General features: G+C 41.7%; 1 protein-coding gene across 1 annotated transcript in view; it reads left to right on the top strand.

Moving 5' to 3' along the window:
• SORCS3 (sortilin related VPS10 domain containing receptor 3) overlaps window positions 1-26,932 on the top strand; it is a 650,432-nt gene that overhangs the window by 508,090 nt on the left and 115,410 nt on the right. The window contains exons 8-9 of the mRNA XM_069567050.1: window positions 5,297-5,386; window positions 17,579-17,758. Of these exons, the coding sequence (XP_069423151.1) occupies window positions 5,297-5,386; window positions 17,579-17,758 (270 nt within the window). The remainder of the gene's footprint in view (window positions 1-5,296; window positions 5,387-17,578; window positions 17,759-26,932) is intronic.

The raw sequence follows: 26,932 nt of genomic DNA on the forward strand, positions 1-26,932 counted from the left end.
TCTAAGCAGGAGGAAACAATGCAAAGGCTGCAAGAGAAATAAGTATTGTCTGCCCATAAAGGTAGTCATTTCTCTTGTCTTAGATTCTTCACATCCTCCTGGACCTAGCAAGGTCCTCTAGCTGGAAAAACTTCTAAATGTCAACTCCTGTGAAGGTGACAGCCCTGGTGTAAGCTGAATTTATTTCCATTATCCCTCTTTATTCACCAGTTCCAATAGCAACCCCATTGACTCCTATGCAACAATAGAACCTTGATTTCTCAGGGATAGGGAACTGACATGAAAGACCTACCTTGTTGGTGGGTATCTTAACTGGGAAATTGGGAGTTGAGTGACCAGGATTCATTCTTTTCCATGGAGAGGTGTGGAAACCCCACATAGTCGAGAGACCAGAATAAGGTTTGCAGTCACATAAACTTGGGTTCAAATTCCAGTTCCAGCATTTACCTGCTGTGTGTCTTTGAGCATATGGTATAAGTTCCCTGTGCCTCCTCTATGCCTCCTCTATGCCTCTGTGCCTCAGTTTCTCACCTGATTATAAAATCGGAAAGCTGGTTCATACAGAGTAGTGCCTGGCATATAATAAATGCTCAAAAAATTTATCAATAGTTTTACCCTGTAAGGGTACTAATAATGGTTTTAATAATAATAACAGTAATAGTAATATTTATTGTGGATATTGAATAGTAAAATGAATCTGAAGCACTCATCACATGATAGGTATTTGAACGTGTTAGTTTCTACTTCTCTTCTCAGAAGCCATATGTCCACTTATGAATTCTAGAGACATTACAAGTTTCCTTCTCTCTGTGACAGAAAAAGGTTCAATATGACTCAAGGCCTTCTGGTTCCAATTTTGAGGGGCAGATTTCTCTCTCTCCTCCAAGACAAGTAATCATCCAGAAGCAAGGAGAAATGGAAAAAATAAAGGATATGTCGGTTTAGACTTGGTTACAGAGGCCTGGGAACAAGTCAGAAGAGACAGATGTGTTTAATGGCCAATGCATTTGTCCAAAGGAATCATTTTCACTGGCCAGGAGCCCAATTAAACCTGTAAAATGGAAATCCAGAAAATCAGGTTAATGAGCCAGTCATTAGTGAGGAAAAGACCCAGCTAATTCTGTGTTTAGCATGACAGATGGGCCCAGAGCAAATAATTGGATGACATTCATCAAATGTAAAATAAAAGGTGTCACTGAAAAGGAAAGTGGTAATAATCTCTGGGATTTACAGTGCCAGCAAATTTGCTTGTAAGGAAGAGAAAAGTTCATCAAAATAGATTAATAGTTGCTAAACTTTATTCCTTCCTTGTGTGATTGCCAGGGAACCACACAAATAATAGCAGAGAGGCAGCGAATGCACTAGGCTGGCATCACTCAGTGCTGGGAGGACTCTGCTCCCCAGGGAAGCGCTAGGGCTTCTGTGTGGAGCTGAGTCCCTGGGACCAGCAAGCACTGGGCAGGGATGGCGGGTGCTTCTCTGTAGCCACTGTTCGTTAGCCACTAAACAACAGAGAAAATCGAATCTGAAGGCTCACCAGTTAAGTGAATGAATCACATTTCATTGTTCAGTTAGTCAGTTAAGTATTGACCTCCTGCCCTATGCCTGACATTTTTGGGGATGTATTCATTCCTAGTTATATGTCCAAGCATAGGCTGGAATTGTACATGGCTAGGTCAGTGAAGGGCTGTATGTTGTTGGACAAATTAGTGGCCTCTTAGCCTCTTATTTCCTGACCCATAGAGGCCGTATCCTCTATGGGTCAGGAATATATAATATAGTGTGTGTGTGTGTATGTATATATGTAAGTGAAGTATGGATTAGAAACTGCTTACTGTAGCATCTTCCATGTTAAAAGTTTTCACTGCGTGGTAATTATCGCTCTTCTTGTTTTTATTAACTCACCACTTCTCTTCTAAGAAGGCATCATTTTTAAGCTGCAGCATCAGTGCCATGACAGATTTTCTGGGACTGTAAACATATACACACACATCAATTACCGAAATTTAAAAGAACATGTTTTAAAGACATTGGAATCAAGGGAATATAGTGCTGAAATTACAATACCACTGGTGACATGAATAAGATGAATAGAGGATTGTCAGTCACAGGAGGAGGAGAGCAGGTTTAGAGCCAAGCTTTACTAGGTTCATACTTGTCTTATGAATCTAGTAAAGGTTCATATACTTATACTTGGGCAAGTCGTTCCATAGACTCAGAAGGGTTGTCGGTGGGGTTAAACTATTAACAGATAATTTATATAAGGGCTACGTGCAGTTCTGGAACAGGAAAGATGAACCCAATTGATGACAATTTTATCATTATTTTTATCATCATGCATCCACTGATTGCCTGCCATGAGACCAGCATTATTTAGGAATTAAGAAGTTATAACTTTATAATAGGACATGGAGGGATCACTATAGGTACATGTACACCACAGGAGTAAATGTTGAAAGTGCTATAGAAGTGGAAATAACAAAATTCAGGAATTAGGAGGAGGGAGAAGTTAGCATGGTGCTGTCCACACCAAGGCCGGTGAACTCCTGGGCCTTACATGAGGTGTGAAGCCTCAGGTTGGATCCTGTAGTACAGCCACTGGCATGACTGGGACAGAGGGAGGGCTGCAGGAGCCCCTGGATGTCTCTGGGGGGTGCTGTGATGTCAGAGGCAGCAGAGAGCCTCTGCGTTCCTTGGGCTTTGTGCAGCCATTTAATGCATTTAATACTTTCCCATGGCATTTCTGAAGTGTAGTTCCATCTTTATGATATACTTAAGTGCAGACTCTCCCGGGTGGTATGTGTGAGCTTAACAGAGAGAGAGAGAGAGAGAGAGAGAGAGAAAGAGAAAGGGAGTCTGTGCTTGAATAGCGCTATAACAGGCACAGCTGGACTGAGTTCCAGAGTCAGTGGGACTGAACACACACTCAAGGGGACCACTTTGCTTTCCTTCAACCCTCGGTAATTTGGAAACCCCGCCGACCTTGCTCTCTGCTACTGATGAGAAGTCTGGCGGTGCTGTCGTCTTGTTCCCTATGGAGGTGACTGGATCTCCTGGGGAAAGGCATTTTTAGTTGCTGAGTCCTGGTTGGCGTTAGTGCTGAGATTTGTCTCTTCTGATGCTGGGCTCATTCACTAAAGGTGAGGATGGTGAGGTTCAGGGTGTCTTGTAGAGAACTGAGTTTTAAGCATTTGATAGGTAACCAGAGGATGTATTCTGGGCTTTAAAAACTTTATCACTGGGTAAATGGTCTTCTTGTGGGGGTGACAGAAATGATTTAGGACTAGAAGAGGTGTTGGTAGTATAGCACTGTGAATATGCTAAATGTCACTGAATTATACACTTTAAAATGGTTAATTTTCTCTTATATGAATCTCACCTTGGTTAAAAAAATTTTTCTGTCATCACTAAACACAAAATTCAGGAAAATAGCTGCATCTGAGAGGGAGGCAGGGTTCAAGATAGGTGAGGAGCAGAGAGGCACAGAGCTGTATGTCAGCTGGCATTTAAGTTCTGCTTCTGTGCTGCTCTAAGTGTGGTCCCCAGACCAGCAGCATCAATATCATCTGGCAACTTATTAGAAAAAGAAATTCTTGGACCCCACCCAGACTGATTGAATCAGAGGCTCCATGGGTGGGGCCCAGCAGTCTGAGTTTTAACAAGCTTTCCAGGTGATGCTGGTGCATCCTGAGACTTCAAAACTACTGATCTGCTTCTTGGGTTTGCAGGTATGTTTGCGTGTGTTGGTTTTACAATGAAAAGCAAAACCAAATTAAAGAAGCAAATAAATAGCAAATTAAAGAAGCAAATAATTGCCAGGATTAATGGTGACTGTGTTTAGAACCAAGGGTTACATTTTAACCAGATTCTATGCAGTTGAGATTTATTTTAAAAAGAAAAAAAAAAAGTTCTCTGGAACTCATTGATCTTAATCTGTCAACATCCCACCTCTAAGCCGACATAGAACAACATAGATTTAGAACAGATGTCTTACCCAGAAAAAAAAAGGTCTTGGAATACGAGACAAGAGTGATTCTAGTTAGAAAATAGAGAGAGCAGTGACCATCAGGGAGAAAGCTGCTCTCTCCTGTTGGTTTCCAGCCTAAGTCTTTGCACCAGGTTTTTTCACAGCTCTGCCCTCGCACTGACTCGAACATCTGCTCTCCCTGGCAGCTTGTGGTGCCTGCTTTGTGGGCTTCCAATCTGCAGAGGTTAAGGAGGAACCACAGGAGATGCCATGCCTCAGAGTGAGGAGCGATGGGTGGCTTTCACTAGAAATGTAACAACCTCCCACTCTCAGCAGCCGCTATGGATGGGCACCAGGGTTGGAGCAGATTTAGGGGACTGGCCTGTCTCCAGCAAGTGCTGGGGTCTTAGTGAGCACAGAGCCCGTGGCCCTAGTAATTGCCTCCTCAGCACAGAAGCCTGGTTGCTATTGTCTCCCTGCTATTTTCTCTGAACAGGCTATGTTGTCTTCTCCTGTGAATATTAATCTCCCCTGAGTTAGGGTAATTGGACCAAGAGCAGCCATCTGCAGAGCTGTGCAATTTGGCAGGCTTTCTAGCAAGTGCAGGCCAGAGGACCATTTCTTGCTGTGGTTTCTGGGTTCCTCTAAGAATCCATCTTTCTTCTAGTGAGGTTCCAGACCTTGACGTCGCCAGTCATGAACTAGCAGAACTAAGATTCAGGCTTTGGATTTCTGATTTTCAAATCCACAGTTCTTTCTTTGACTTTTGATGCCTTTAATTAACTTGCATATGGAAAGAATCAACAAGTATCTGTTCAGTGCATGGATTTGTAAAAATAAAGGGGAAAAAATTGTGCTCAGATGGGAAGTGAAATTAATTGCAAAGTAACAAGAACTTTGAGCAGATTCAGAAAAAAAGTTTCTTTGATAATCATGTCATCATGGTAATGGATTAAAAACTGTTTAAGAAAAAAAGAATAGAATATGTAGATCATGAATATAGCCCATATCAATAGCTTCCATCTGTTTTCTGTTGAAAATGTTTATTGTGTATGAATTCAGAGCATAGCAACCAAGTAGAGAGCCCCTGCTCCCCCAGATATCACCAGCCATGGGGAAAGACTTCTGGAATTGCTCACTTATTGTCTAAGTGCTATGACATGGGAGTAACTTAGGGTGCTGTGGGGTTGGAGGATCAAAGGCAACAGGGAATATTCCCTTTAAGGTTGTCACAAACCTACTGTGGTTTTTGATGGAGAGGCTACTACTTTCCACCTTGCACTGGATCTGTATCCCCATCTGACCTTTCTGTGTTTCCCCATGATCCAGGTAACAACTGGTGGAAGAGCCAGCTACTACGTGTCCTACCGAAGAGAGGCCTTCGCTCAGATAAAGCTGCCCAAGTACTCACTGCCCAAGGTATTCATCACCTGCTGCCCTGGGTCCTTCCAGACAAAGCAGCAGGGAGAGGCTGTCTTGTTGGGCTGTGGAAGGTTTGATCCCTTTCTGGGAGACAGCAGGCATTCAGCCTGACTTACCACTGGGGGTTTGGCCTCTGCTCATGTCAGTGAATCTGGGTTCTGTGTTCCCCTCCCAGCAGGATATCCAGGCAAGAGTTTTGATTTCCTATCACTCAAACATACAGTATAACCTTGGGTCATTTCCCAGGACTGGTAGTGAAAGGAACACTAGCTTTGAAATCTCTTCTGTGGGTCCCTATCTTTCACAAGGGCCTGTTTGATGAATAGAAGGCCAGACTCAGAATGGCCTAGGTAGAAACATTATATGTACACACACATATGTGTGTGTGTGTGTGTGTGTCTGAGAGAGAGAGAGAGAGAGAGACTGTAGCTGATGGGTACATCAGAGAGAGAGAGAGACACTGTAGCTGATGGGTACATCCTGCAACTGTGATCCTATACAATGGTCCTATAAAGTCAATTACAGATGTTACAGAAAATGAGAAATTAATGCCCGTGGCCCCTGGGGCTACATATACTTACATATATGTAAGGTGCACAGGTGAGTCCCATGTCTTTCATGCTTCTTTCTACATTTTAATGCTAAGTATAAATGCACTGCTTGTACTTCCATTCCCTTCTGCCACAATGAGCAATTAAAAAGGAATAATTTACTATAATGTTAATATCGAATCATGGCATTTTAACTCCTGTTTTGGAAAATCATAACATTTATTTTGTGGACCTCATCCCTTATAAACAGTGGATCCTGGGAGAAGATGGGTCTTAGAACCTCAGTGTGAACATGGGCAGGCCTTGATTGCATTAAAGCCTCAGTTGCATTATTGAGTCGGCAAAGAAGCAAAGTCTCAGATTGGACATATATCAAATGTAAAGTTACAAAGACTTAGATCTCCAAGCCAGTGCTAAGAAGCATATCATAAAAAGTGAAGTGAGTACAGAGGTAGACGGGATTATGAGATAAGAAGATAGATAACCATCCACCCCTAGTTGCTTTTATCCATTCATTTATTCATATAATCATGCACATATTCACTCATTTTTTTCCCCTTTCTTTATTCACCCATTGATCTTGTCTTTTTTCCATTTAGGTTTTTACACAGTGCCATGCATTGAACTAAGCTTTGTGGTTAGAGTGGTATAACACACAGACATTCCCTACCTTCATAAAACTTGTATTCTGGTAGAGATGGTAAACAAGCAATTGTGGGGATGAGAGGTGTTATAGGCACAGAAGTTCAAGGTCCATTGTGACATAATAGTTTGAGTTCAGTTCAGTTCAGTCGCTCAGTCATGTCCGACTCTTTGGGCCCCATGAATCACAGCACACCAGGCCTCCCTGTCCATCACCATCTCCCGGAGTTCACTCAGACTCACATCCATCGAGTCAGTGATGCCATCCAACCATCTCATCCTCGGTCGTCCCCTTCTCCTCCTGCCCCCAATCCCTTCCAGCATCAGGGTCTTTTCCAATGAGTCAACTCTTCACATGAGGTGGCCAAAGTACTGGAGTTTCAGCTTTAGCATCATTCCTTCCAAAGAAATCCCAGGGCTGATCTCCTTCAGAATGGACTGGTTGGATCTCCTTGCAGTCCAAGGGACTCTCAAGAGTCTTCTCCAACACCACAGTTCAAAAGCATCAATTCTTCTGCGCTCAGCCTTCTTCACAGTCCAGCTCTCATATCCATACATGACCACAGGAATAACCATAGCCTTGACTAGACGGACTTTAGTTGGCAAAGTAATGTCTCTGCTTTTCAATATACTATCTAGGTTGGTGATAACTTTTCTTCCAAGGAGTAAGCATCTTTAATTTCATGGCTGCAGTCACCATCTGCAGTGATTTTGGAGCCCCCAAAAATTAAGTCTGACACTGTTTCCACTGTTTTCCCATCTATTTCCCATGAAGTGATGGGACGAGATGCCATGATCTTCGTTTTCTGAATGTTGAACTTTAAGCCAACTTTTTCACTCTCCTCTTTCACTTTCATCAAGAAGCTTTTGAGTTCCTCTTCACTTTCTGCCATAAGTGTGGTGTCATCTGCATATCTGAGGTGATTGATATTTCTCCTGGCAATCTTGATTCCAGCTTGTGTTTCTTCCAGTCCAGCATTTCTCATGATGTACTCTGCATAGAAGCTAAATAAACAGGGTGACAATATACAGCCTTGACGTACTCCTTTTTCTATTTGGAACCAGTCTGTTGCTCCATGTCCAGTTCTAACTGTTGCTTCCTGACCTGCATACAGATTTCTCAAGAGGCAGGTCAGGTGGTCTGGTATTCCCATCTCTTTCAGAATTTTCCACAGTTTATTGTGATCCACACAGTCAAAGGCTTTGGCATAGTCAATAAAGCAGAAATAGATGTTTTTCTGGAACTCTCTTGCTTTTTCCAGGATCCAGCGGATGTTGGCAATTTGATCTCTGGTTCCTCTGCCTTTTCCAAAACCAGCTTGAACACCAGGGAGTTCGTGGTTCACGTGTTGCTGAAGCCTGGCTTGGAGAATTCTGAGCATTACTTTACTAGCATGTGAGATGAGTGCAATTGTGCGGTAGTTTGAGCATTCTTTGCATTGCCTTTCTTTGGAATTGGAATGAAAACTGACCTTTTCCAGTCCTGTGGCCACTGCTGAGTTTTCCTAATTTGCTGGCATATTGAGTGCAGCACTTTCACAGCATCATCTTTTAGGATTTGAAACAGCTCCACTGGAATTCCATCACCTCCACTAGCTTTGTTCGCAGTGATGTTTTCTAAGGCCCAGTTGACTTCACTTTCCAAGATGTCTGGCTCTAGATTAGTGATCACATCATCATGATTATCTGGGTCATGAAGATCTTTTGTGTACAGTTCTTCTGTGTATTCTTGCCACCTCTTCTTAATATCTTCTGCTTCTGTTAGGTCCATACCATTTCTGTCCTTTATTGAGCCCATCCTTGCGTGAAATGTTCCCTTGGTATCGCCAATTTTCTTGAAGAGATCTCTATTCTTTCCCATTCTGTTTTTTCCCTCTATTTCTTTGCATTGATCACTGAGGAAGGCTTTCTTATCTCTTCTTGCTATTCTTTGGAACTCTGCATTCAGATGCTTATATCTTTTCTCCTTTGCTTTTCACCTCTCTTCTTTTCACAGCTATTTGTAAGGCCTCCCCAGACAGCCATTTTGCTTTTTTGCATTTCTTTTCCATGGGGATGGTCTGGATCCCTGTCTCCTGTACAATGTCATGAACCTCATTCTGTAGTTCATCAGATACTCTATCTATCAGATCTAGGCCCTTAAATCTATTTCTCACTTCCACTGTATAATCATAAGGGATTTGATTTAGGTCATACCTGAATGGTCTAGTGGTTTTCCCTACTTTCTTCAATTTCAGTCTGAATGTGGTAATAAGGAGTTCATGATCTGAGCCACAGTCAGCTCCTGCTCTTGTTTTTGTTGACTGTATAGAGCTTCTCCATCTTTGGCTGCAAAGGATATAATCAATCTGATTTCGGTGTTGACCATCTGGTGATGTCCATGTGTAGAGTCTTCTCTTGTGTTGTTGGAAGAGGGTGTTTGCTATGACCAGTGCATTTTCTTGGCAAAACTCTATTAGTCTTTGCCCTGCTTCATTCCACATTCCAAGGCCAAATATGCCTGTTACTCCAGGTGTTTCTTGACTTCCTACTTTTGCATTCCAGTCCTCTATAATGAAAAGGACATCTTTTGGGGGTGTTAGTTCTAAAAGATCTTGTAGGTCTTCATAAAACTGTTCAACTTCAGCTTCTTCAGCATTGCTAGTTGGGGCATAGACTTGGATAACTGTGATATTGAATGGTTTGCCTTGGAGACGAACAGAGATCATTCTGTTGTTTTTGAGACTGCATCCAAGTACTGCATTTCGGACTCTTTTGTTGACCATGATGGCTGCTCCATTTCTTCTAGGGATTCCTTCCCGCAGTAGTAGATATGATAGTCATCTGAGTTAAATTCACCGATTCCAGTCCATTTTAGTTTGCTGATTCCTAGAATGTCGACTTTCACCCTTGCTGTCTCTTGTTTGACCACTTCCAATTTGCCTTGATTCATGGACCTGACATTCCAGGTTCCTATGCAATATTGCACTTTACAGCATCGGATCTTACTTCTATCACCAGTCCCATCCACAACTGGGTATTGTTTTTGCTTTGGCTCCATCCCTTCATTCTTTCTGGAGTTATTTCTCCACTGATCTGCAGTAGCATATTGGGCACCCTATGACCTGGGGAGTTCCTCTTTTGGTATCCTGTCATTTTGCCTTTTCATACTGTTCAAGCTCACCAAATATGGGTAGTGAGGGCCAGTTTTCTAAGAAAGTGATGCTTAAGATGATTCAAGGAAGATGAGGAGTTAACCCTGCAAATAAGTGTTCAGGAAGCTGGTAGAAAATACACACACTGGCCCTATTTTAAGACAAGGCTTCCCAGGTGGCGCTAATGGTAAAGAGCCTGCCTGCCAGTGCAGGAGATGTAAGAGATGTAGGTTCGATCCCTGGTTTGGGAAGATCCCTTGGAGGAGGAAATGGCAACCCACTCCAGTATTCTTGCCTAGAGAATCCCCTGAACAGAGGAGCCTGGTGGGCTACAGTTCATAGGGTTTAAAGAGTCAGACACAACTGAAGTGACTTAGCATGCACACACGTGTGCATATGTTTAACAAACTAGAAGGCCACATTAAGGGGCAGGGTTGCATAGAAGAGATGGAGACGTTGGCAGGGATCATAGTAAGTAGCCCCAGGGGCCACAGGCATTAATCTCTCACTTTCTGTAATGTCTTTGTGATTGACTTTATAGGACCATTTTATAGGATCATGGTTGCAGGATGTACCCATCAGCTATTCTAAACCCAAGCAGGAAAGAGATACCCTTCTTGCAGAACATGAAGAAGGGGAAGTTCATGATCATGAGAATGACCTTTAGCAGCGGTCTGGTGATTTCCATGTGTTGGCCCAGGAAAAGAGTTTCAGGAACTTTCTAAACCACATTCTCCATGTAGCACCTATTTTGTTTCTTTATGTATGCCTATTTTATGTATTTTTAACCTTCTCAGGAAAACAAACAGTTTGCTCCCCTGGGCAGTATGGCTGCAGGTGGGAACAAATGAAGCCTGGCATCGATCACAACCCTAGAACACTCCATTAATGACTAGCAGCCCCGTGGCAATTTACTGTGATGGACTACCATCCACGCGGCTCCTCTGATGGAACTTCATCCAGAACAGCTTCTCATTAATATGAGGGCTGCTGTGCAAATAGCTGGATGGTTATTGATCCCCTTTATTAGTCGGCATTGACCCGGATTTTTGTAACCTCGGACTAGGATGTGAGGACAGAGTGGGCGGAAGGAGATTGGTTCTTTCCATTGTTTAAAAATTGAAATGGCTTTTAAGCAAGTTGTTGCCATTCCATGTAGTGCTGCAGCTGCTGCTGGGCATCTTGCTTAAACACAAAAACACAGAAAAGCTCCCTGCCATCATTGCCCTCACACTTCCACTCCCAGTCTGTTCAGAATATGTTCTCCTGGGGCACTCCTTGGCTTTGGAGTGCTTTGCAGGGAAGGAAATGAAGGCCATTAATAATGAGCAGCATTACTAGGGGCAGCAACCTTGTGCTGCATCCTCCATAACCCAGCCCCTGGGCATCGAGTTGGCGCTCTCAGGCCACTGTCATGAGAAGCACGCATCAGCAGAGGGCTTGGAGCCAGATGATGGGAGCCCTGGCAGCCTCAGGAAAAGACAATGGAGCTCATGAAGAGAATGAACAGAAAGCAGGCCTTTCCTTCCAGCTCTGCCACCTGCTCATCTATGAGCCCAGGTCTTCTCATCTGTGAAATGGGCATCATAATACCATGTGGCAAAGTTGCGAGGATGCAGCAAATGACTTGCTTTTGGTAAAGCATAACATGCTGGGCAAGTCTAAGCAACACTTGTGATCAGGGGAAATACTACTGATGCTCTTAATCTGCCAGGTGAGTTCCTGATGGGGTCGTATCCCAGGCTTCTCTTGCTTTCAGAGTTGCTTGCCTCACTGGACCACTCTGAGTCTCATAGACCTCCACTTGTCTCTTAGATTCTGGACTTATTCTTGACTTCCTCTTCTAACAGTCATTTCTGCAAGAGAAAAAATTGTTTTTTGCTGGTTTATTTTTATGTGGAACATTGATGACAATGTTGAACTTGACTTGAGATCCAGATTCCTGGGAAACAGCAATATTTAGGAAATCCTCCTGCCCTTTTGTGTTCCTGAACATGGTGACCTCAAACCCCCCACCCCTGCCTTCTCTTAAATGTTCCTTTCGTTTACCTTTGGCAAGACCTCAGATTCCTGTCCTTTTTCTCGTAAGTGATTAGCTGAATCATTTGTCCCCACCGACCAATCTGGATAAAATGCTTGTTAATTCAACTGGACCAAACTTAAGTCTGACTTTTCTTCTGAGAATCACCTGACCTTAAGGAAAACAATTTCCTGTCTACCTATTCACATCACTCCCCACAGTTCATTCCAGCCTTGCTTCACTTCTGCCAATACAAGTGATTCTTTTCTGCCCTCACTCTGGGGGTGCTTGCAGATATTTTGATCAGAGTGCTTTTGCTATTACAATAGTGTTTTCAAATAAAACCTCTCCTTACCTGAGTCTGGGTTTGTTTCTGACAGTAGAAACCCCACTTTTTTTTTTTTTTTTCTGGTTTCCCTTCCTGGATCCTATTCCCTTGCCATCCTTAAAATGTTGATGTTCCTGAGTTCTGCTTGCATAAATCCCACAGTTAATCCCACTTTGAATAATGAAAGAGGAGGGGGGAAATAAGTTCAGATAATTTATTATAATGATAGTGATATTAACCTTTTCCTTAATTTCCTTAATGTTTGCATTTCCCCAAATGCTGATTTAGCCTTCCTTGCTGTGTCACAGCCTTACTTCCTAAAGAGTCATCTGTAGTTCTAACCTCTTTTCTCCCTTTCATTCACTCTTGAACTTGCTGCTAGTTTTCCTCAGCTGTCCCACATCCATCTCTCCACTATTCCACTAAAAATCTGTTAGCCATTGTTACTGCCTACGTGCCAAATCCAACCAGACATCTCCATATCTTTATCTTTTTCTGTTTTTTTTTTTTTTTTTTTTTTTTTTTTAACCTCCCTGGAGCATCTGACATTGGTGGGAGAAAAATTAATTTTTGGTGTGTAGATTCCCTTTGGCAGTGTTGTTGTTGTTTTTCCTGATTTCCTTTCCTGGATCCCCTTCCCTTGCTATCCTTAAAATGTTGATGTTCTTAAGTTCTCCTTGCATCCTTCATGGTTCCTGAGTGACCTCATTCCTTCTCTTCATACCAATGAGTTCTGTATCCACAGCTCCTGTACGCATCTGTGCATTAAATTCTGAACGGCATTGTTAACTGCCTGTTAGAGGTACCTCCCCTTCAAGGTCCCATTCAACAACTGAGCTCAGAGTCTCTCCCTTTGGTCCTTTATGTCTCCTCCTCCTCACACGTTTACTTACTTCATTGATTTACTCAGGAGGCTTGTGTTGGATGTCTACCACAAGCTAGATGCTCTGCTGCTGCTGCTGCTGCTGCTGAGTCGCATCAGTCCAACTCTGTGCGACCCCATAGATGGCAGCCCACCAGGCTCCCCCATCCCTGGGATTCTCCAGGCAAGAACACTGGAGTGGGTTGCCATTTCCTTCTCCAGTGCATGAAAGTGAAAAGTGAAAGTGAGGTCGCTCAGTCATATCCGACTCTTAGCGACCCCATGGACTGTAGCCTACTAGGTTCCTCTGTCCATGGGATTCTCCAGGCAAGAGTACTGGAGTGGGTTGCCATTGCCTTCTCTGAGATACTCTGGTAAGTGCTAAAAATAGACTAATAAAAAAGAGAGACATAGCTTCCGCTCTCTGGGAGCTTAGAGTCTAGAGAGAGCCAGACATCACACAAATCATTATAGAAGTGATTATTAATCTTGATTGTAATGAATACTCTAAGAAAAAATAGAAAATTTTGCAATTCAGATATCTGAGATATTAAAGGTATGGCCTTCTGCCTTAGCCCCTGTAGATGCCACCTCCTTACTACTTCAGCAGTTCATTCCATAGGGTTTTTATAGAGAATCTACTTCCTCAGTTCAGCCCTTGTACACTCCTGCCTAGAAGGTTGCCATGACCTTTTAAGCCTTCTCCTTGCCTCTAGCATTGCCCCATTTAAATCCACTCTTCACAGTGCTTCCACACTGAATATCATCATGTAAAGAATTTGATCATCTTAAACAAAATCTATGCATTGACCAACTCTAATCTTCTCCTTCTGCTTCAAATCTTGTGTCAACTTTGTACCCTCTTCAGGGTAGAACTTCACTGTGCCATGCAGAACCCCTAGTAATGTGCCCACTCTCTATCTTCATCTTCCGCAGCAAAAAATGGCCTTCAGGCTCTTCTAGGTTCCATACAATCCCATGAATGCTCCACCCTCTCTCTCACCTCTAAGCCTTTGTACTCCTTTCACCATTTTCGGGAGGTCTATTGTAGTCCTTAGTCAAGGCTACACAAGTTACACAAGGCTACACAAGGCTATTACAAAAGGCTACACAAGTTTGTGATATCTCCACCACCAAGTGGGCATCTTCTTGAAGTCAGGACCTACGTTTTATTCTTCTCTGTATTGATTATGGTGTTTGGCACAAGAATGAAGTTATATTGGGCCCAGATTAAATAAAATGTTTCAATAACACAGAGTATTTTTATTATTGTTCATCTAGGAAGCTGAACGGAGAAGGCAATGGCACCCCACTCCAGTACTCTTGCCTGGAAAATCCCATGGGTGGAGGAGCCTGGTAGGCTGCAGTCCATGGGGTCGCTAAGAGTCTTGACATGACTGAGTAACGTCACTTTCACTTTTCACTTTCATGCATTGGAGAAGGAAATGGCAACCCACTCCAGTGTTCTTGCCTGGAGAATCCCAGGGATGGTGGAACCTGGTGGGCTACAGTCTATGGGGTCGCACAGAGTCAGACACGACTGAAGTGACTTAACAGCAGCAGCAGGAAGTTGTAAGCTTATATTTTTCAAAAAGCAACTATGATTCTTCCTAGTGACTGTATTGGGAGGATGTAGGGGAAGTGTTATTTATAATCATTTAAATAAGGAAGTGACACATGCTTTGAAATTAGATTAGGGTAGCAAGATGAAAGAAAGAAATTTTATTGTCATTCATATTCCTATTGGGCCAATTTTAAGTAACAATGCTTTTTTGTTGTTGTTTTTCTGGAAGACTTAATATTCTGATTCTTGGTTGACCCCTGTTCAACTCTAAGACTTGTTAAGAGAGGGGACACATCGTTCAGAGTTTTTCAAAAATTGATGCCCCAAATTGCATGCACCAGCATCATCTGGAGGGTTGTTCAGGTGGTAGAACCCAAGGTTCCACACCAGACACACTGAATCTGAATCTCAGGCATTGGGTCGCATGAGTCTGCATGCTATCAGGAGCTCCAGGTCAGACCGATGCACACTGCATTATACACCCATTGGTAAGGAGTTTAACCTCTCTAGGTAGTCTTAGGCTCAAATCTTACTAATGTACTAATCAAAGCTAAGTGACTTTGATTAGCTAAGGAATTCTCAAGCAGAAATCCCATAACTCTATATAGTAGAGAGTAGTCCCTCATCCTGGAGCCTGGAATTACTGCTCACCAGGTGACACGGTCCCAGAGCAGGTCTAAGATGTACTCACAGCAAATCTGGCTGCTTCTAATCCTGACCATGCCCCAGTGTTTTAAGTTGTTTCCTTGCCCCACCCCCCTGCCCAACACTTCTTTTACATTAGTTTAGTCTAAAATAACTTAGCTCATTCATTTTTATGACCAAAACATCTGGGGAAAGCCAAGCATTTCTATTGCATTTTTAACAGGGTAAGTGAATTTAATCCGAATTTCCTGCAGCTGCTATTTCCCCTCCTACTGGGTTCCTGGGCTTTCATTCCACACCAGCACAACATGACTTCATCAGATGGTTTTTAAGAGTAAGCCTCATTTCCATTTTTAAGCACCTCAGCAGGAACCTGCAACTCTACAAGGTGTGTAAACACGAACAAGCAGAGCAAGTGAGGTCTTAGTCAAGGTGACCTCGGAAGTCCAAGGCTAGAGGCTGAGACTTCACAGAGGATCTCCAATAAAAAAGATCCAGGACTCCTTTTCTTACTTTCCCCACCTCCCAGGTGTCCAAATCAAATGTTTGCTTCTTTTGAAAAATCCTCTCGGAGGAGCTCTCCATGGTTCTGATATTATAGGCATGGCTGCTCCTGTTTTGTTGAAACCATTTCTGGCAAAGGTGGGTCAAATAAGGTAAAGGCTAGATCCAGCCTACTTGTTTACTTACTGTTAGTTCACTCGCCTGTGTCCCTGTCACTGTGCTTCCCGCATCAGTGACAAGGATGCCCCTCTTTTGCTTTTCCAGCATGCTATTACTCCTTGGCATATACACTTGTATATTCATAGTTATTCATTTTAAAAATTACTCTTGTTTTGTCAAATGTTTATCCAGGTCAACATTTCCTTCTGACAGTATGCAAACTGGGTTTTGAAAACTATTTTGAATTCTGAATTATTAGAAATGATTTTAGAAATGACCCAGTCATTTCTAAATACAATTAGAATTAGGAATTACGAATACAAATTAAAGTGGCTTCAGGGACCAAGAAGGTAACATTAATATATATATATAAGCAGACAATAGGAATCTTTGGGTATGCAAGGCTAAGACTTCAATGAGTACTGACTCCATCTAAAATACTACACTTTCAGGTATATGGTAGAGGCTTTGGTCAAACCAAGGGCTTCCCTGGTGGCTGAGAGGTAAAGAAATCCACCTGCCAGTGCAGCAGATGTGGGTTCAATCCCTGGGTCAGGAAGATCTCCTGGTGAAGGAAATGGCGGTCCCCTCCATATTTTTGTCTGTGAAATCCCATGGACAGAGGAGCCTGGTGGGCTTCCATTCATGGAGCTGTGGAAAAGTCAGATAGGACTTAGTGACTGAACAACAATAACAATAATAGTCAGACCAAACAATTATGATTCACATTCATTTCACGGGTCACTCATTTCCAACTTCTGGTTTAGCAGTTATGTATACAACTAGTTAGAAGCTAACAATTAGGTTAGAGTCATGTCACAGAGGTTCAAAACATGGTTTGGCTACTTATGAGGTACATAATCTGAAGCAAGTTGGTAAACCTCTGTGTGCCTTATTTAATTTCTTAGTAAAATGGAAATAATCATGCTACCTCCACTGTAGAATTATTTGGATTTTTAAAATTGAAATAATGTGTTTAGAGTATGCCCAAATATTAGCTATTTTTATTGTTAGCTTAACCTCTTCACTCTGTTCAGTGAGAAATTGGAAGCTCAGGGAAACTGACATGTTCAGTATCATGCAGCTGACTTATAGTAGAACACTATTGTGACCCAGAACTCTGAATTCAAGGTTAAATATCCTTTCCTCTATAATCTGTGGTTTTCAAATATTATTCTATTAGCAGTAGAACCCTTCCCCTCCCACCTCCCCCATAACCTTTTACTCCTAAAACATTACACAGAACTCCATGATATAACAAATCTAAGTAGTGCTGGTATGTTTGAAACAGATTTGGAAACCCAGAGCCCCACCCATTGGCTGTGCCTCTGGGCCACCCTTCTTCCAATCCTCATCTGAAGATTCCCAAGAAAGGCATGAAAACCACTATCCTAGAAATGTTGAAACCATAAATTAAGATGGAGTGAAGGGAGAGGCCCTGTCTTTTTTTCATGTGTGGGTTTCCTCACGCAAGATTGTATGTCTCTGTTAGCGCTAACACCACTTTTCAGTTATAAAAAATGAAAGTGGATAAATCCCCTGAAGCCATGGAAAATGATACCCACCAAAGCCCCTTACACCCATCTTACTGTCACTTAGCAAGGAGCAGAAATCACGAAGCTCATAATTTATAGCCTTGGCCCAACACAGAATTGTTTAACATTGCCTATAACTCAAGCTTTTCCTCAGCCATTTCATAAGTCATGGTAATTACTCTGGGTCCCAGTGGGCACGGTGATATGGAGATCTGCTGCCTTACGGGCTTTCCATCCTCTTCCAGGACATGCACATCATTAGTACCAATGAGAACCAAGTGTTTGCAGCGGTCCAGGAGTGGAACCAGAATGACACGTACAACCTCTACATCTCAGACACACGCGGGATCTACTTCACGCTGGCCATGGAGAACATTAAGAGCAGCCGAGGTCTGATGGGAAATATCATTATTGAATTGTATGAGGTATGTAGCCAACATTATCCTGCACTTGAATCTCTCTCTCTTTTTCATGAGTTCTAACAATATGAACACAAGCATTGGAGTCATAAAGTTCTGAGTTCAGATATCAGCTGTGTGTGTACTTAGCCGTTGTGATTTGGGGCAAGGGACTTAACTTCTCTGTGCCTCAATTCCCTCACCTGTAAAATGGGGATAAAACATCTATCTAATAAAATTATTGTGAGAATGAGGGGTAATGTTTGTAAAGCACCTTGTGTGGTAGTTGACTCAATAAGCCTTCAACAAATGGTAGCTAGAGTCGACGTCTTAAATATAGCATGATTTTAGGCCAGAAGTGAAGGTACTTGACATCAGTGATCTCTGAAGTACCCTTTTCAAATCTGTGCTTCTTTATATGAACTCTAGGTGGAGGGATTAGTACTATTTATATGCTTTAAATTATTTGGAAAATCATGTTTTATGAGCAACTTTATAAGAGAAGAAAGCAAATATCAGTGGTAGGAGTGAAGGTTCCTCTAAAATGCTACCAGATGCCAACACCTATGTATGGGAAAGAACTGGCCTTGACTTAACACTGAAATTTTCCTATTTTTAAATATGATAACCTTCATTGGGTTTATATCTATCTATCTATAGATATACATATATACACACACACCAGTTAAAGAATAATTTATCTAGGAAACTAAGTGACTCCATTTAGAGACTATATTAAGAAAGCAACCTAATTGTTTCAGTAACCCTAATGATATATTGTATGTCTGTACTTCTAGTAACAATGTATGTGATCTTTCTCAGTGAAAGTGCTTGACTGACTACTTCAACTAGATGGATTGATTTTAGCAAAGTAGGTATGTCTCATTATCTCCAACATTTACTAGTAACTTGTGGTCAGACCCCTAAATACTGTGCTGGTGGAGGTCATTCATTCACAGTTGCCTCTTGGGGGTGGTAGCTGCAGATTGCTTGCAGAAGCTGCTTCCATGTGACTTTTCCCCTTTGAGAAGTGGGAGTGGCTGTCAAAACAGAGAGGTGGGTGCATGGGCTTCTGCTTTACAGTGGTCTCTTCTGAGCTTCTCATGTCAAAGTTCCAGGATCCCCTACTCTGGTGTCTAAGTTGGTTGCTCATTTACTAACAGTGATGGAAATATATAAGATCCCAGTTATTTTACAAGGTAGAAGGAGGATTGCAAAAAGGCAGGGGGTGAATGGAAGTATATAAAAAGAAGGAGAGACATGAATGTCAGGGAAGAAATACCCTGATTTTCTAGGAAGTAGACTGGTGCTGAAATAATTCACTTAGCAACAAGATTCCAGCCTGGGAAATGACCTAGATTTCTTCCCAAAGTTGTAAAGACCCCACTAGAGATGACTAAAGAGTGTAAATGGCTTTGAGAAGCTTACATTTTCATGCCTCTAATCACACTAGGAGGCAGAACTATACCTTTGTTATTGTGCAGTAAGTCGCATCTGTGGGAAGGTTTGGATGAATGTTCCCAGGATGAAGGCCATTCCTGTTTGCACAAGTAAGCCTATAGAGGTAAGAGGATTATTCATGCTCCTGTGGTCAGAGCCCATTAAGAGAGGTAGACGTTGCTGCAGATGACCTTTAGTTGAGAAATCCATTTCTCAGACTCTGCTGATATGGTATGAGTGCATTTTGCCTCTGTGCTGTTCCTTTTCCTTAAAAAAAAAAAAAAAAAAAAAAGGGTTCCTGAAATTCCTTGGTCATTTAGAACAATGAGACATTCTGCTCTGGAGTATGAATCAAAATGAAGAATGTGCCAAGATACATGTGATTTTTTTTTTTTTTTTTTTTTTTGTAATCTTGCTGAAGTTGGTCTTGTTGAGGGGGAAAAAATTACATGGTGTCATTGCGTTCACATAGAAGCAAGATATATCAGGCAAGGTAACTTCTCTAGAGCCAATTCTGTTGTCCTTGTTCTTCCTTCATTTTTATCAGGGTTGATTGTATCCCTGTATTGTGTTCAAGTCCATGAGGAAAGCAGGAAAGACAAGGGTCCTTCCCCTCAGGGAGCTTGCAATCTAGTTTTTTGGGCTTTGAAGGGGTACATAAATGAATTTCCTCTTCTTCCTGCCCAAGAGTGAAAACAATTGAGATAGAAGCAAAAGGTGAGACAAAAGGAGATCAGATACCAGCTTTATTGCCTTTAAAAGCATGAAGGAGGAAGTGTTCTTGGTAATACTGCTCCCCAGAATTGAACTCATCCATCCAGTCTCAGGCAGAAACTGTGAATCAAAAGCTCTCTTATGGAAGCCTATCTTCATAACACCACAACCTTGTGATACAGAGGATGTGATCTCTGCAAGCAGATTATAAGAACAGTTGAGTTAGGGATGCATTGTGCCTGCCCAGTTCTTTTTCTCAATGTTACCGATCTGACTATCAATACATTTGCTCTCAGGAGGAAGAAAGGAAGAAGTGGAATGTCAAGAAAGACAGAAGCCAAGAGTTAGAGAGATGGTATAAATTTTTAAGTCCGTGAGCTAGCCAGTCTAATTGTGTAGAATAGATGGTTGTCAGGTACAAGAATGAATGCTGGATAAGAAGTTGGGGTTCAGATTCTAAAAGGCTTTTAATACCAAGGGAATAAATTGTATCTTGACACTATCTGGACCATGACCATATTGAAGATTTTTATAGGGTGATCCTGTTTTGCACCTGGATATGCATTCTGTGATCTGGAGATAAAGCTCAATTTAATTGGTCTTTAGGGATCATTAGACTTTAACTTTCTTCACTGGAGATTCTCATAGAAACTGAGATTGTGTACCATATGGCCAGTTAACAAAGAGACTATAATTTTTGTGGACTCTAGATGCCCTTGAGTAATACAGCTGGAAAAAAACAGCATGCTTTTACATTCAATTTCATTTAAATTAACACACTTTTGTGAAGTGTATTTTGTTTGATGAGACTGGTGCATGAGACCATCTACTGGAAAGATGTAAGTGACTCTAATAGGGTTGTGATCATGGTCCAGTTTGTATTAGAGGTATAATTCCTGTATGTTATAGAATTACTGTAAGAGTAAAACATTCTAATTTGATGAATCTGGGGAGTCTTGCAGATGAGTTGGTTTAAATGATGAATCGTTAGAGCATGAGAGTAAGGCATGCCTGAGTCCCAGCATGAGAAGAGAACCAGAGTCTGATGAGTAGAGGTCCATTTTATTAGAGTGTGAGATGACCTTGGAAAATAATTGGGATAAAAATTTAAAGATGCTAGGAAAGAGCTTGACTAAAGAGTTGGACATTTATTCTCCAGGCTACTATATCTCTGTTTTCTCTTTACATCTAGCAAATAAATATATGAATGACTTAGTCCCTGTGCCAAGTTAATTCAAAGATTTATATTCTAGTGTAACAGGGTATCCCATCTGTTCTTCTTTGTCTAAGATGTGCATAGTTAACACAGATGTGAAGTGGCTTGAGCTGCCCATGGCCACTTGGAGCTACTGGTGTATCATTCTGTCTTCTACGTGAACCTCTTCTTGGCATTGGAAAGGGAACAAAGAAAGTAAGAATTTATTTGAGAAATTTACCTTCTAGTCTTTGGCACTAAGAGACCCTGGAGACCAATGGGGATCAATCTCACCCAACTCCGTAAACTCTAAAGGGAAATATTGTTCATTTCCTTGTCTGTTGGAGCAGTTTACTGCTAAAGAGGGACTCTTGTCCACTCCCTGCCTCAGAGTGCAGTATTGGCATGGCTGTAATTGTACAATCAGGGGAGAAAATGCTTCTTGAAGGCCAAATAATAATCCCTTCTTTAAGATGACAGAGCCCATTCCATCCAAGGTTGATGCTGGCAATCAGTGTAGCTCATCAGGTGTGTTCACCATTACTCTTATGACACTCTTTCCATGTAGAGTTCTGTTGTTTTTTCATTTCTCTAAATATAAACTGTGTTTCTTCTTAGATGTTCTCCATTGATAAATTCAGTTACAAATATTATTTCCAACAGTCTCAATTGTATTATGGAGACATGCTTTGAGCTGCTGCATTTTCTTCAGTATTTTCCAACTTGTAAATCTGTACAGTAATAATGATGGTATACCAAATAATTCCTTAAATGCCCTCGTTGAATGAATATATAACACAAGTTACACAGGCATTTTTACAATCAAGAAAAAAGAAGTAAAAAAGAAGCAGGTGAAATTAATTATAATGTTAAATGTTATTTAACTAAAAACCTAAAATACTATCATTTAAGTACATACTTAATATGAAAAATTACTAATGAAATATTTTATGTTTTTGTCATACCAAGTCTATAATATCCTGGGTGCATTTTACACTTCCCAAGCATCTCAATTCATATGCTAAATTTTCAGCATAAATACTTCATCAGCATTTTCATTTCATAAAATTTATAGTAGAAAAGGTAGATTCACATACCCTGGTGATTCCAAACATATTTAGAAGTTTGCCAGTAACTGAATCCGATATCAGTTTTAAATTTATATTTAAATTGGTTAAAATTAAATAACACTAAAAGTCAGTTTCTCAGTCCTACTGGCCACATTTCAAGTGTTCAGGAGCCCTATGGGGCTAGTGGCTATGGTATTGGACAGCATAACTCTTAATTATATATATATATATGTATACTTTTTCTTATTTATCTATTATAGTATCTCCATGTGGTAGATATTATTCCCTATTGTGCCTGTGAGAGTACAAAGATGTAGAGAACTTGGTAACTTGACTCGGGTCACACAGCTAGTAAAAGGGAGAAGCTATCTGTGAACCAACTTATGTCCATTTGACCCAAAAGTTCAGCCTCTTCCTATTATACATTTTTTTTTTCACATTCATTTTTTTAAATTGAGGGATACTTCACGTGCAGTAAAATTTAACCTTTCTGGTTCTATGAGTCTTAACAGAGGTATGTGCATCTACCACCATAATCAAGACATAGAACACTGAATATGTGGGATATTGTCCCCAAACATTCCCTCTTATGGCCCTTTTGTGATCACTCTCCTCCCATCCAAAGTCACTGGCAAGCCGATATGATTTCTCTCCCTCCAATTTTGCCTTTTCTCCATTTTCATATGAATGAAATTGTGCAGTAGGGAGTCTTTTGAGTCTAGCTTCTTTCACTTATTATTTTGAGATCCACCCATGTTATTGAGTATCAGGAGATGTTCCTTTCTTTCTATTGCTGCGTAGCACTGCATTGCCTGTGTGTGTTCTTGTTTGTTCATTTATTTGCCAGTTGAAGGTTATTTGCCAGTTATTCAGGTTGTTTCCAGATCTGTGTGACTATGAATGAAATGTCTGTAAACACTCATGTGAACATAAGTGTTTCCTCCTAATGGATAAATACCTAGAAGTAGAATTGCTAGGTCCAATGTGTGTGTTTGTTGTTGTTCAGTTGCTAAGTCATGTCTAACTATGGACTCCTCTGTCCTTCGCTGTCTCCCAGAGTTTGCTCAAGTTCATGTCCATTGAGTCGATGATGATATCTAACCATCTTATCATCTGCTGCTTCCTTCTCCTTTTGCATTCAATCTTTCTCAGCATCAGGCTCTTCCCCAATGAGTCAGCTCTTCACATCAGGTGGCCAAAGTATTGGAGCTTCAACCTTAGCAACCGTTCTTCCAATGAATATTCAGGATTGATTTCTTTTAGGATTGTCTGGTTTGATCTCCAAGGGACTCTCAAAAGATGTGTTTGTGTTTATGTTTATAAAAAGCCACCAAGCCATTTCTTAACTGGCAATGTCATTTTGTTCTCCACCAGAGATGAAAACAAGTTCTAGCTGCTTCACATCTTTACCAATATTTGGTATTATCAGGTGTGTGTGTGCATGTGGGGGCGGGGAGGTGGGGAGTGTGTGGCATGCGTGTGTGTTTAGACATTCTTTTAGAGGCCTAGTGGTACTTTGTTAGTTCTGTTTAGATTTCCTAATGACTAATTATATCTTGACCTCACTATACTTGGTTGGATGGATAAAACGAAACTCTGAGCCACCCTTAGTGTTCTGGCCTCTTTGCCCATATTATTGACATTTCATTGCTTTCCTTGTCTCCAGTGACTGCCCTCCACCCAATGCCTTATCTTGACCTTACATTACCCTTCTTTGGACAGATGGACAACTACTTATAGACTCCATGGGGACACTTTACCCAAACTAATCTTCTTCAGCTCCTCACCACAGGTCCAACTCTAGGGACAGCCCGAGGCACGCCATGATAATTGCTTTTCTCAGCAGAACCCTGGTTTCCTTGTCCTGAGGGCCCAGGGGAGTGAGCGACAGAAGAGCAGGCCACCTGGACTCAGTGCTGTGCCAAGGGGCTGCTGCCAGTGTCCCTTTGCACCTCAGATTGATTCCCAGGGGGAAAGTGGGTCATGCAGGCCTGAGATCTTGTATCAGTACGACCCTCTTCTGTGGGGACTGCCACAAGCTGGTACCTTTCTCCTTGAGCTCTCGAGGCCAACAGCAGCAGCTATGCTTCTGATTTCAAACCACAGTGGACCATAGCATGTTTAAGTTTATCAGATTCTAGATGCTTCCTTGAATGGAGAAGCTAAAATGTGTGTCTTATTCTCCAGTTTCTTTATACTGCATGTAGTGAAGGCAAGTAGTATTTCATGGAACTTTTGTTTTGGATATATATATATATGTAGCTACATGTGTACACATATATGCATATATGGTTATGAGTCTACTAGGTGGCAACGAAAATGGATTTCATACTTGGGCTGTGCTTGAAAAGTTTGAAAGCTATTGGCCTAGGATACAGAAAGCAAAGCGCCCTCCAAACTCGCAGCTCATTTATTCAAGAGACGGAGCCAAAAAGCAATTCAGCAACAATGATGGGGCTTAGAAGAATCCAAATACAAATGGAAAGTGTTCCTTTTTTCCCCCAGAAAAGACTGAGATTTCTTGGGCATTATGTGCAGCTACAGGAGGAACACCCTCAGAGATGCATCTGGGTTCCCTCAAAATCTCTCCTTTCTGCATCTTTTCAGTCTCCATTCTTATGATTTTGCTCCCAGACTAAGCGAGGCACACAGAAAATACCCCCCTGAGGGGTGGGGCTCTTAGGGGAGAAATGCTGATGTAATACTGGCGCATGCTTTCCAAGCACGCTTATCCAGAAGCATACGAGAAGCAGAAGAGTGGCCAGCGGTTCATGCTAGAATGCGCCAAACTAGCAGGAGGCAGGGGTGCAGGTGACAGACGAGAGGCTGGTTCTGACCTGTTTGTGTTCTAGAAATTAGACAGCAAGGCCCCAGGTGCATGATGGAGAGGGGCAACTGGCATGAGAGAGAGATGGCGTTATTAACTGGTAATACACCAGAAAAAGCACCAGCCCTGCATCTCAAGAGAATAACAAAAGCCTCCACTAGGCAGAAGGTTCTAAGGAAACTCAGAGTCGATTCCCTGTGAGGAATTATCAGTAACTGGGTTTGAGACAGACACCTTTGTAGTTGGTTTTAAAGACTGAGGTGATCGCAGAGCCTCACAGACCTTGGATGAGTATATGAGGTACCAGCCTTCCTGAAATGACACTGTCTCTGAGCAGCTAAGGCAGGGAGGGTACCACTGGGAAAGGGCGTAACGCTGACACCACTGTCCCTCACCCAACCCTGGCTTCTGTCCTTTCCCATCCTCTGTTCGCAATAGGATTCTAATCAATTCCATCCTTGGCCCTTTGTCAAATTCCCCTAGTGGTGTCCTTCCCAGTCTGTTCTCCTCCAGACATGCTCTGTTCATTTTTTGTTATTTATTTATTTTGTATTTGGGTTGGCATTCTTTATTCTCTTTCAAGGCCAGTCAGGTTACTTAAAAAAAAAAAAAAAAGTACTTCTCATTTCATCAGCTAAATTATGTCATTAAAAATCAAACAAACAAAAAAACCAGAAGAGCTGACTTCTATGAAAGTCTTTCCCTTTGCTCCCACTGGGATCCTCTCAGAACTGCAATACACCTCAATTCACGATGACCCTCAAAGAATGGGGGTAGGTATGAATACAATTAAAATATCGAGATATCTGAGTGTTATCTAGAAAACATGCTGAAGTCTTGTTTATATGGTGTCTAAACAATTTGAATTACCTTTCCTTTGGAACTTAAATGGAAAGTCAAGACAACATAGATTTCTGTCATTCTAAATATCTCTTCTTATTCCTCAGATGTGGGCAGAGAAGTAATAAAAGTGAGTCAAATCTGTGCTTACTCTTGAACCATCTGGATGATAAATCTCCTCACTCTGTAGCTACTTGTGTTGTGGCGATGCTCTTCTTCCTTCAGAATATCGAAGATATGCAAATCCCAACACACGGGGGCTCTGGCAAGAGTGTCTACATTATCTGTGGTGTCCTTTGCCAACCAACGGAGGAAAAAAAGAAAGGGAAGGTTTTATTCCACCTTTTTAAAAGTGACAATTGGCTGAGACCGAAGATAAAATAAGAATTATCCAAAGTCCACAGTGAACTGGCGTCACAGCCAATGATAGGGGCCAGGTCACCAAGCTGGGTCATCTGAGACAGAAAACATCTCAGTTCACTTCAGTCACTCAGTCGTGTCCAACTCTTTGCAACCCCATGGACCACAGTACACCAGGCTCCCTGTCCATCACTAACTCCCAGAGTTTACTCAAACTTATGTCCATTGAGTCAGTGATACCATCCAACCATCTCATCCTCTGTCATCTCCTTCTCCTCCCACCTTCAACCTTTTCCAGCATCAGGGTCTTTTCCAACGGGTCAGTTCTTCGCATCTGGTGGCCGAAGTATTGGAATTTCAGCTTCAGCATCAGTCCTTCCAATAAATATTCAGGACTGATTTCCTTTAGGATGGACTGGTTAGATCTCCTTGTGGTCCAAGGGATTCTCAAGAGTCTTCTTCAACACCATAGTTCATAAGCATCAATTCTTCAGTGCTCAGCTTTCTTTATAGTCCAACTCTCACATCCATACATGACTATTGAAAAACCATAGTTTGACTAGATGGACCTTTGTTGGCAAAGTAATGTCTCTGCTTTTTAATATGCTGCCTAGGTTGGTCATAAATTTTCTTCCAAGGAGCAAGTGTCTTTTAATTTCATAGCTGCAATCACCATCTACAGGGATTTTGGAGCCCAAATAAATAAAGTGTGTCACTGTTTCTACTGTTTCCCCATCTATTTGCCATGAAGTGAT

This window comes from Ovis canadensis, chromosome 22, assembly GCF_042477335.2.
Source record: "Ovis canadensis isolate MfBH-ARS-UI-01 breed Bighorn chromosome 22, ARS-UI_OviCan_v2, whole genome shotgun sequence".
Classification (NCBI taxonomy): domain Eukaryota; kingdom Metazoa; phylum Chordata; class Mammalia; order Artiodactyla; family Bovidae; genus Ovis; species Ovis canadensis.